General features: G+C 35.1%; 1 protein-coding gene across 2 annotated transcripts; it reads left to right on the forward strand.

The window, feature by feature from the left end:
- Window positions 1-1,507: 1,507 nt before the first annotated feature.
- Window positions 1,508-12,052, forward strand: arhgef25b (Rho guanine nucleotide exchange factor (GEF) 25b). Of its 2 annotated transcripts, XM_059570824.1 has the most exons (16): window positions 1,508-1,716; window positions 3,459-3,585; window positions 7,402-7,745; window positions 8,212-8,280; window positions 8,366-8,490; window positions 8,574-8,640; window positions 8,723-8,826; window positions 8,930-8,999; window positions 9,129-9,218; window positions 9,309-9,401; window positions 10,291-10,341; window positions 10,429-10,506; window positions 10,693-10,884; window positions 10,956-11,136; window positions 11,244-11,419; window positions 11,584-12,052. In XM_059570824.1, exons 1-15 carry the CDS (start codon window positions 1,621-1,623, stop codon window positions 11,414-11,416), a joined length of 1,860 nt encoding a protein of 619 aa, XP_059426807.1. In that variant the 5' UTR covers window positions 1,508-1,620; the 3' UTR covers window positions 11,417-11,419; window positions 11,584-12,052. The 2 variants fall into 2 exon arrangements, with proteins under 2 accessions (XP_059426807.1, XP_059426808.1); XM_059570825.1 differs by lacking the exons at window positions 1,508-1,716; window positions 3,459-3,585 and adding an exon at window positions 5,270-5,687.
- Window positions 12,053-12,273: the final 221 nt, after the last annotated feature.

Here is a 12,273-nt window from a genome sequence, read left to right on the forward strand (position 1 = left end):
ACACAGAGGGGTGTATAAATGCTCCGTAACACCTCAGGTCATTAGACTGACTAATGCCTTTCGGGATCAAAAAAGACCTAAGGCTTTCGGAGAATAATCACCTTTCACACACACATACTCAAAATTGTCTCTGTTTCTTTCTCTCCGTCTCATACTGACAAACAAACCCAATCATGCTCTCACTTGTTCATTAAAGTGTAAGTATTAAAGATCATGCATGCAATAATACTGATGAAGTTTAACATACAGTGGGTGTGTTTCAGGGCTTTGTTTGTTTTATGTCACAGGGACTCTGATTTTAGCTCAGAGGATTATATGGAATGTGAGGAAAAGTAAATTACAAGTTGTCTTTGACAAGATTTCAAGACAGAATGGCATACTTTGCTGACAAAACTGTCCTTACATGACCAGTTGCAATGTTTCATTAGTAATTAACATTTTATGTCTGCCTCTTCAGAGAGTCAAAATAGGACAAACCATCTCCGTAAAGCAGCCCCACAGAAATTTGTCTGATTAGTGTGGCACAAATAAATACCAATAATCATTATGGAATTAACACCAACATTTTGTGCTTATTAACTGAACATGCAGACTCACAATAAGATTTTATGTAAAAATATATCAATAACCTAAAATTGCAAGCAAATTTGCATTCATTCTTGCAATTCTAAAGGCATTTTATATTTTATATTTTTATATTTTATCATCAAGTCTTCACAAAACAACACATGTGCCTAATTTAAGCTCATATTAAGTTAATCCTCCTGAATCCCAGCAGCACTTAAGGAAGTGAGTGATCCTTGTTACACACACACACACACACACACACACACACACACACACACACGTGACCCAGGACCACAAAACTAGTCATAAGAGGACATTTTTATTATTATTGAGATGTATACACAATTTATTTCCATTGATGTATGGTTTGTTAGGATAGGACAATATTTTGCTGAGATACTACTATTTCAAAATCTGGAATCTGAAGATGCAAAAAATAAATAAATATATATATATATATATATATATATATATATATATATATATATATATATATATATATATATATATTAAAAATATTGAGAAAATCACCTTTAAAGTTATCCAAATGAAGTTCTTAGCAATCAATATTACTAATCAAACATTAAGTTTTAATATATTTATGGTAGAAAATGTACAAAATATCTGCATCTTTACTTAATATCCTAATGATTTCTGGGATAAAAGAAAAAAAAAAGATAATTTTAACCCAATACAATCTATTGCTGGCTATTGCTACAAATATACCCATGCTACTTATGACTGGTTTTGTGGTTCAGGGTCACATATACAAAACATGCTGTTTTTTATTTTAGAAGTACATTAGACTAACCCTAAATTTTTCTCTCGTTGCACTCTTTCTCTGGCCCAGGGAGGTCAAGATGGAGCAAGAGGGTGTTGGAGAAGAGGGAGGGATTGGGTGGTGGACAGCAGAGGGGGAGAAGATAAGAATGTGTGTCTGTGAGTCAGGAGGAGCTGAGTGGGGATTAAGCAGGACAGCACTGAGAAGACACAACAAAACATACAAGCAAGAATTTCCTTCATCAGTCTGGAGACAGAGAAGAGAAAGAGAAGATGAAGAGCTTGGCCAAACTTCAGGGAAACACAGAGCAGCTGCTGATGTCTCTATCAAACACTCTCCCATCCTTGGCCCTGAGTAATCAGCACTGGGTGAGCAAACACACACTTACATGTTAACTTTTAAATTGTTCCATTGAGCTTTAATAAAATTCTCATTTTAATTACTACAACAACTCTAACCGGAACAATAACCAAACATTATTGCATATTTAAAATGATAAATATTAGGCCACTTTTGGAGACCACTTTCAATCAAACTATAGTGTAAAGTATAAACTGTACATAGACATACAATAGACTACTGTCTTTATCAGTAGAAGCTGAATGTTGACTCTTCTTGTGAATATGCATACATGACATGCTAAATGATGCGTTTTCAGTGTGTGATTTTGTAATAATGTACACTAACTTCTTTTACATCAATGTTTATTAAACCCCCTCACAGACACATTTCTACAGTATGTAAATGTTGTGTCTGTATATTACATTTCCATATATAGATATCAAAAATATGCATTCGCAAAATGTAATGTTTTAGCTGAAGTACAAAGCAGCATATTAAACCCCAGGACAACTATGCTGACTGTTTTAATCAGTACACCACACTATATTATTATTAGTTTTTACCTTTCTTACAGTATAGTATTTTCTCTCTTGTGCTTGTGTAAATAACTTGGATGCTTTAGCAATACCATAATAATGTGCAAGCATGCCAACAACGCTTTGTCACAAAGTCTGTGGCTCTTTTCTTATGCCTAAGGATGCATGTTTTCTGTTTACCAGCAACACAATCAGCAAAAATTACATGGACCGCGTGCAAATCTGTCTTAAGTATTTTTAGTGAGTCTTTTTAGTCGCTGTCTTTTTGAAAGACTGTGGGCTTCTTTGAACTTCTCTAAACAGAAAATGATTACTTCATAGACTTTAAGCCTTCAATAGAAATTTGTCAAACTTGTCACAACAAGTAATCTGCTCAATGCAGAGATTGCTCCAACTAGGCCAACCTGCCAAATGTTTACTGCAAACAAAGGAAGCAAGCACACAAGATAAGGCCTCCAGCACACTGTAATTTGGATGCATTATTACTACAATAGATACAGTAGGCATGATTAGTCAATCAACATTTATTTATACAGCCCTTTAAAAAACTCAACCATGTGCTTTCCAATAAAAACAAAAAAAAATAAAAACTAATGATAAAATCCAACAACAAAAAAAATACATAAAATACATTCAATTGTCACAACAATTGCTAGATAGTAAAAGCCTAAATAAATAAGTTTTAAGCTTAGCTTTAAAAAGGCCTGGGTCAGTATTGGTGTGCATATCCATGGGAAGTGTATTCCAGAGTCTGGGCCCAGCTATAGAAAAAGCCCAATCACCCCAGTATTTGTATCGTGACCTTGGGACTTCCAGCAAAAGTTGATTAGTTGACCTAAGAGCCCTGTTTGGCTGACGAACAGTGAGCATCTCAGTTACATAAGGTGGGGCAAGGCCATTAAGAGCTTTAAAAACGAACAATTATACACACTCATTTCAGCTTAACTTGCAAAGTCTGGATTGTCTGTTAATGGAAAGACGTGTAAAGACTGTAAATCCCAACAAAAACATTAAACAACATGGATTGTCAACATATCTATATAATTATTTCCTCATAATAAAAAAGGAAATTAAAGACACCAGGGTCATATTTCACCCAAAATCCAAAATGTTTTCTCGAGAAATAAAGTGTCTTGTTGGTCTAGTTTGAGGAGGTATGCATTTTTTAAGAGTCATATGAATTTGCCCTTTCAGAGCTTGAGGATAACACTAAATTTTATGACCCGTTTCAGATGCAAGAACACACCGAAAGGAGTCTTTTACTCCAAGACAAGCAGGGTTGTTCAGAGAAGGGTACAGAATGGGAAAATGGAGAACAAAGCTGGAGCTCAAGACCCAAACACATACCTGAGGGCAAAGGTGAGGGGTCAAACATACCCTTTCATAATGATTAGGAGAGGTCTTCTTTCCACTGAACCGGAATTCTTTACACTCAAAACATGTAAACACACTCTTTCTCAGTCTCTAATAAATTACATGGAGATGCCCAAAAACAAGAACAAGAAACCTTAAATGGTTTATCTTCAGGTGAATATTTCACTCTGTACAGATATAGGCTACATTATTCCAAGATAAATGTTTTATGCCGCGTTTCCACCGAAATTACCCGGAACATTTGTATCAGGAACTTTTTTTCCCAGGAACTTTTTTCCCCCCAGACCGGTTGCTTTCTGCGTTTCCACCGCGGTGTAAAGTACCGGGAAGATTAGGCAAATAGACTGGTGACGTAGGTCTGCGCGCGTTTCTCAATACAAAGTACGCTGATTTTGGACGTGCATTCTCGGTAGTGCGGACTTTGTGCATTCGACTCGGGAGTGTGATGTTAATTTTAAAATTACATTTCATGACACAATAACAGTAATATTTAGAAAATATTGATCCAAATAAATGTTGTTGAACTCAACCAATGCTGCATGAACTCAACCAATCAGGATGTTTAGCGGCCAAGTCCCGCCACCGAAAGTTCAGGAACTTTGAAAAAGTACCACCTCGCCAGCAGGGACTTTCTGAGGGGCATTTTTTTACCCGTAACTTTATTTAGTTCCTGGTTCCTGCGGTGGAAACACACCGAGTACCAGGCCAAAGTCACTAGTTCCTGGGTAAAGTTCCTGCGGTGGAAACGGGGCATTAGTAGCCTATCATGAATGAGAAAAAGGAACCCTTTATATGATTCCTGATGTTTCACCATAAGATGGCAATACAAGGTTGTTCTTAAATGTGGAGTGAACTGTAGTATCTGAAGACAGATATACATCCTGTGGTATTATTCGTTTCGCCTTTCTTTACGTCTTGTACATATGGAAGTGTATGTTGTCAAGTGTTGTAGCCTTTCTAGATTCACTCCATCAACCGGAAATGTAAACAACACTGTGGATTTATGGCACATTTTAAAATGTTTTTCATGGGCGTTAACGAATGTTGAATGTCACAATGAAATCAAAATCGACAACTCTTATTAATAATCTGTACACATCATTTATTCTTTTCTTTTTTCTTTTTTCTTTTCTTTTCTTTTCTTTTCTTTTTCTCAAAAACGTGAACTTTCCCTCCCCCTCCAGCAACATGACAAGAATGGAAAAAAATCAAGTCCCTTTCTACTTTTTTTTTTTTCTCAAGAATGCATTTTACTCTCCTAAACTTCACAATACAGAAGAAAATATTATCAGAATTTTCGGAAGTAAAAATTTACCCATATTTGAATTTTTATATATTTATTTACTGGTTCATGTAAATGTTTCATGAAATAAAACATAATGCTTCTGTTTTGCAACATTACATCTAAAAATCTGATCAACAAATGATGCAACTAATTCCCCACCCTACATTTTCTTCTTTTTCAATAATTTGTTAAACTTTCTTGGATATATGTCACATAACATAGAAATATATCTTTCACTGTTTCCGTTTCATTGTGACTTTAAGAAACTTGTTTGGAAATGGTCATTATTTTTGCCATTCCTTTTGGTGCTGCTAAATGTGCACAGTTAACAGCAGCTAGAAAGTAAAGGTGAGATAATATTAGGAGCCCATCACAACCATCCTCTATCTCTCACCCTCTCTCACACACCAACTGTCAGTACAGTAGTAATAAAGTAGGATCACTGTTTTTAAATACCCCTCCCCTTTTTTCACTTTCTGACCCTCTTCTTTGCCGAAGAGGTGAAGAGGCAGTCTACAGAAAGAATATCTTTTTGAATCCAGGCATGATGTGATGTGGGTCTATGTGGATAAGAGCAGAGGGATTATACAGATGTTGCATGTAAATTCAGAGCTCAGGATTACCTCTGAACCGAGAGTAGGAGAGTAGGAGTAAACATCGTCAGAGTGCCATGCTGCAGGGTGGTGGTACAGCTGTGTTTACCCGGGTGGTATGATGGGGCGTCGTGGCCTAGGGGTGTGTGGCTGTGCACACTTCTGTCAGAAAGTTTTGGCCAGGTGTAAGTGCTGCTTCACACAGCAAGGTAAGAGATCCATTAGTAGCTTTTTCACTTTTGACATTTGTACCTTAAATGTATTTGCACATTGTTAAGCTTTGCTGTTTTTACAGGATTAACATTCCTGAATGTGTTCCCAGAAAACTTGATAAGGCCAAAATGATTAATTAACAATAAGATATTAATTTATAGAGTTTGAAAAATATTGCTTGCATGTAAACTTGTTATTTTGCTTCATAATAATACATGCATTCAACCTGTAGTTTGTAGAAATGTTGAACCGTTATTTTGTTATTTTATTATTTTATTAACCATTTATTTTGTTATTTTATTATTTTATTAACCATTGACTTTTTCACTTTTTTTTTTTTGTTAGTGTTATTTTTCATGGATTATCTAAAGAAATGTATTATTTCTGAATTATTGTGTGTGTGTGAATGGTTGTTGCAGGATTATGGTTATGTGGCCTTTAGAAACAGCTAATCCATATATCACACAGAAATTGTAGAATCCCCTCTGTTCTGTCCCTCATTCTCTCTCTCAGTCTTTCTTTCCCTTCATGCCCTTCAGATAGGGCATGTTTCCCCCATTTTGCACTGTAAAGCTTTTAAATCATGTGTGTATGTACAAACCATTTTAAGCTGTATCATCTGCGTATAAGGCAGAATCTCTTCAGTGTGCTGCCAGTTATATTTATATTCAACCTTTCATGACTATGTGGAAAATTCAGCAAAAATAACTGCAAGATGAATATTTGTGATGGAGCTGGAAATTCCCTTGCGATATATCAACCTTATAACTCTCATCTCATCCTCATTCTCATACATGACCATTTTACCTACCACATTGCTTTTATATTAGTTGATTGATCGTTTGTTTGATTGAAATAATTTAATACTTTTATTCAGCAAGGATATACATTAAATTGATCAAAAGAAAGTGACAGTAAAGACTTTTACATGGTTGCAAAAATATTGTTTTAAATAAATGCCATTCTTTTTTTTTTTTTTTTTTTTTTTTTATTCATCATGATTTACACAAAAATATTAAGCAGCACAACCATTTTTAAATATGGTTATAACAAGAAATGTTTCTTGAGCACAAATAAGCATACTGTGCAAATGGCACTTTGCAGATGTGCCAACTGAGATTTTTTTAACACAGTCCGAAATTAGCCAAAAAAAAAAAAGAGATAATTTTTTCTGAAAAGTACTTCAAACTATGTTTTAATTTATAATTTATTCTGAAAATATTTTATAGTAAAATATTTTTAAACCATAATATTTTAATAGACAAAAGATGAACTTTAATGGTAAAATATTGTTAAAATGATTAATAAAGAATAATAAATAAATAAATAAAACATGAAAGACATATCACTTATTTAAGGCTGACCAACGGTAATGGAGAGTAAAGGTAATTTCTAAAGATTTTTATTGTACTCGCTGTTTTATTGTAGTGGTTGTCAGTACAATATCAGTGCATATTCACAGTATATTATTTAATTATGCATAAAAATACATAGTCCGTAATATGTGTAGTCAACTAAAAATTCCATCCAATAATTTGTCAAATGTTGCAACAATATATTTTCTGATAACAGAAAATATCACAGCTGCCACTATTATTATTTTTTCAGTGTAAATATGAAAGCTGTTTATTTCTTTAGTTTTTTGGAAATGTTTTTTTAAAGATCTTCTGCTACATTTCTTTTCTCTCTCTGTCTTTCTGTCTATTGTAGAGGCATACACATTGACAGAGCTCAGCGATGTCTCCTTGCCTCCTGATATACCTTCAATCTCCATCTCAATTGATGACCTTTCTCCAATCTCACCCAGCAACCATCAGCCTCTTTCCACTAGACAACCATGTAGCACACCCAAATGCTCCATCAAAGCCTTCAGGAGATGGTTGAGCAGCCCAGTTCGAAGGTTTAGCCTGGGCACAGGTGGCAAGAGTCAGAGCTCACAGGACATTCAGAGCCTAGAAGGGTCATCCTATATGTTTCTCCCTCTCTCACCTGCTAAAAGCTCATTGAGCCCAACAGCGAAGTCCAACAAACTGTCCCGCTCCTACAGATCTCTGGTATGGACATAATTTAGTCTATACTGTTCAAAACAAATGTGGTCAGTTAGATAGTAATAATTTTCTTCAGCAAGTATGCTTTAAATTAAACAAAAATGACAGAACAGACTTTTACTTTGTTACAAATTCATCAAAGGATCCTAAAAAAGTATCACCGTTTCAACAAAAATATTAAACAGCACAACTATTTTCAAAATCTGCATTATTACAGTTATTTCTTAATGGTTATGTGAACATTTTTAAATATATTAAAGTAGAAAACATTTTATTTTAAACCCTAATAATATATCACAATATTTCTCTCTTTAACAAACAAATGCAGCCTTGGTGTTTTTCTTTCAAAAACAAAAAATCTTTCCAAACCCAAACTTTTGAATGGTTCTGTTTATTACAGAGATGGGGGATTTGCTGTTATTTTGATATATTATACCAAAACTGAACACCTTTCTCTGTCCGTGGCATACAGGAGTGTGCTGAACTTTCAAGGCCATCATCTCCTGACAGTTACCCAAGATACCTAAATGATATCTTGCAGGTGCACAACACTGAGTACTAGACTTACGTTTTTTTATACATAATTGCTAATTTGTGCTTGTGATGGCTAATGAATCCAATTTCAGGGGCATCGATGTTGCGATGTGCATTCTGGGGAGAGAGATCTCGACTTGACTGATGAGACACTGGTACAATCACAGAGTCCAGAGGATGATGAGCAGGAGAGAAGAACAGCCTTAGAGAAAAGCATGTAGGTAATTATAAGATAATAGTAATAATGATATTGTTAATAATCCTTCTCCGAATCTGGCATACCTTATGTCTCACTTATAGATATGTGCTGACAGAGCTGGTAGAAACAGAGAAGCTGTATGTGGAGGATCTGGGGCTTGTGGTGGAGGTAAGATATAAATGCATTCAGTTAGTAGATCTTACTCATTCTTTCTTTTTCTTTTTTAACTCTCATTTCCTCCCTTCTCCAGGGTTATATGGCTACAATGAATAGTGTTGGGGTGCCCGAGTATCTGGCGGGAAAGGATAAAATTGTGTTTGGGAACATTCATCAGATCTACGATTGGCACAAAGAGTAGGTCACCTATTGATCTGTGGATCACCAGGATATGTGCCTATTGAGGTGTGCACATCTGACCTTCTTACAGCTGCTACCATTATTTTTTATTTTGTCTCAGCTATTTTCTTGGAGAGTTGGAGAAATGTGTGTGTGAACCTGACCTGCTGGCACAACTGTTTATCAAACAAGTAAGTCTATGGTTTGCTTCCTTCTTGCAAGTTAAATTGCTGGAGATATGGTAAACATTAAATGCAGTAAACCATCTTGCATAAATTGAAACAGATGTTAAGAATCTAATATCTCTGTGTGCTTTCCAGGAGAGGCGGCTCAACATGTATGTGGTTTATTGTCAGAACAAGCCAAAATCAGAGCACATTGTCTCAGAGTATATTGAAACCTATTTTGAGGTAAAATCTGAATATAATTTTAAGGCAATGTTTGCTTGTTGGTGTATGAGGTCCAGGTCTATGACTGTCCTGTACTCTTTCTCCATGTAGGAGCTGAGGCAACAGCTGGGTCACAGACTGCAGTTAAATGACCTGCTAATCAAACCTGTTCAGAGAATCATGAAGTATCAGCTGCTGCTGAAGGTGTGTTTGTGTAAGCATGTGCAAAAACACATGCTCTTTTTATTTTATTTTTCAAACGACTTACAAATTTTGACAAACAAATTATATATTCATATTTGTGTTGAATTGGTAAAGTATCAGAATGGTCCCATTCTATGTCTTCGTCACCAAAAGTTTTCTCAGTCCCAGTAATATCTGACAGAAATCATGATATAATCTAACAATTTGTCTCCAAAATTAGTTTATTCTCTATTTCCCTCCTCTGTCAGCCTAACTTTTTAAAGTTTTTAAAATTAGTCTCTTATGCTCACCACAAAAAGAAAGTTCAAATATTATAATAATTAAAAAATCACTATTTTCTATTTAATCTATTTCCAAATGTGATTTATGCTTGTGATAGTGAAAGCTGCAATTCAGAAGTCATTTCTCACGTCTTTAGTGTCACATGATCATTTTAAAATCCAAATGTTTGGTGCTTATGTTAAAAACTCTGATACATTTTTTCCCACAATTCTCGAAAGTAGAATGTTAAACCCCCACATTTTTGAAGGGTAGGGTATATATTCCAGGGATTATCCTCAAACTTGTTTAGTCATTGTTATAAATCTTGTCATTGTATGTACTGATACCAAGTACAGCAACAAACAGGTAAGGATAGTATTATGATGGCTTTTGTTGCTATATAGTGATTTGTAAGAAAATAAAAATTACCATACCTTGTTGAACCAAGTTATAAAACTGTATCTAATTAAGTAAAAACAAATTAAAACAAAACAGAACTTTTCAGACATTTCCTCAGTTTTCCTTTTATATTCTTGTCCTTCTTTATAAATTAAGGAGCTGAGCTAAAATCCATATGCCTGTTATATGCCTAATATCCTCCCTATTCTGTTTATGTGTTTACTTACAGGACTTCTTGAAGTACTACACTAAAGCAGGCAGACAAACAGAAGATCTTGAGGTAGGCACAGTACAGGCTTATAAGACTGAGCAACTCAGGTGACACTGAATTATAATTCTGTCCTCTTTTTGTGTCCTTATCTCTCAGAGTGCAGTAGAGGTGATGTGTTTTGTTCCAAAGCGATGTAATGACATGATGAATGTTGGAAGACTACAGGGTTTTGAGGTGAGATGACAATACTCTACAGAAATGGAAATGGTTTACTGTACTTCACCTTGGACTGCAAGGTCCATTATTTATAAAATAATCTATTTATAGAATTTATAGTTACTTTATAGTTTTATTAGCACTTCTACCTTTATCTTCCACTAAAAATTCACACGGATCACCCATGATTGATTGGGTTCATAGGGTCAGATGAGAGCACAAGGGAAACTCTTGCAACAGGACACCTTCACATTCATTGAGAATGAGAACAGTATTCTCTCCCGTCCCAAAGAGAGAAGGGTGTTCCTCTTTGAGCAACTTGTCATCCTCAGTGAGCCAATCGACCGCAAGAAAGGTTTTTGCCTGTCAGGATACATCTATAAAAACAGCATCAAGGTGAGAAGCAGAGAAAGTGGAAAATTGTAGACAAAAACAAATATGAGGGTAAATATTTGTATCTTTTGTAGATTAGTTGTTTGGGAATTGAGGAACATTGCCCAGATGATCCATGTCGGATGGTGTTGACGTCTCGTAATATCGATGGAAGCATGCACCGATTCATTCTTCGAGCATCATCTCCAGAAATCAGAATGACCTGGGCAAATGACATCATACAGATGCTGGAGACACAGCGCAACTTCTTAAATGGTATCATCATCATCATACCTTCCAATGACCTTTCTGTGACCCTGCCTTAGAGCATAATTCTTAATGGACTCTGTTCTGTTTCTTCTCCTTTATCTCACCTGCCATAGCCCTGCAGTCTCCTATTGAATTCCAGAGAAAAGAAACTGAATCTTTTAACCTGGGAAAGAGCTTGACAACTTCACCCTCACTGAACTCTGGCCTGCAACCCTATAGCTCTGCCTTCACAGACCCCCAGGCTTTGCCCTCCTGGAATTCTTCACAGCCTTCTACGCCTCACTGAAAGGTTAGTGTTTACTGGGTTGTGAAGTTGCATTATCATAATTTGTCCATTAAAAGCTCAAAAACATGTCCAGAATTCCCTCTGGTCTCATGGTGTTATATTTTGTAAGAGTATTGATATTTCATTTAAAGACTAACATGATTTCACTCTTCTCCTATCATTTTCAGCTTTCTGTCATTCCTAAAAAGGCATTTTCTTATCTTCCACTGTCATGAACTCATAAAATGCCTGTCTGCTACCCTCAGGAGAACATTACAAGAAGATAAAGGAAGACTTAATCAATTTTCAAGTTAATTATGTCTGATAGAAAAGTGATTTAATCATTTATTAGAACCTAATTATTCTTCCTTCTTCCATTTCAATATGATATTGCACAAAAACTGAAAATCTATCACAACCTTTTGCATTTTTAAATTTTTTTGCTTTAAGGTAATGAACTGTATATGCTAAACTTAATGTCACTGACAGGATATAATTCATGAAAGAATGAATATGATAATACAAATTATATTTGTAGCTACTGCTAATTCTATATTACTGAAATTGTGGATGAGGAGGTGATATATAACCCCAATTCAAGAGAAATTGGGACGTTTTGTAAAAATGCAACAAAATCAAGAATGTTATTTGTTCACTACCAAAAAAAAACAATGCGAAGAAAAGATTTCCAAAGTTGAATGTATTTTGTATTTTGATTTCCAACATAAATGTATTTTGTAAATATGAACAAATTTTGATGTTGATGGCTGCACCACACTCCAAGAATACTACATAACAAGAATGGTTTTAGGCAGTTGCCATGTCAGGTACTGTAAATAAATATCAGGTGTGTACTTGATCCTATATTAGGTTGTATC

Source organism: Carassius carassius, chromosome 17 (genome assembly GCF_963082965.1).
Source record: "Carassius carassius chromosome 17, fCarCar2.1, whole genome shotgun sequence".
NCBI lineage: Eukaryota > Metazoa > Chordata > Actinopteri > Cypriniformes > Cyprinidae > Carassius > Carassius carassius.

Coding starts and splice junctions, on each gene's coding strand:
- arhgef25b (XM_059570824.1), top strand. CDS start 1,621: ATGAAGAGCTTGGCCAAACTTCAGGGAAACACAGAGCAGCTGCTGATG. Junction 1,717..3,458: donor CCCTGAGTAATCAGCACTGG/GTGAGCAAACAC, acceptor GACCCGTTTCAG/ATGCAAGAACACACCGAAAG. Junction 8,641..8,722: donor ATCTGGGGCTTGTGGTGGAG/GTAAGATATAAA, acceptor TCCCTTCTCCAG/GGTTATATGGCTACAATGAA.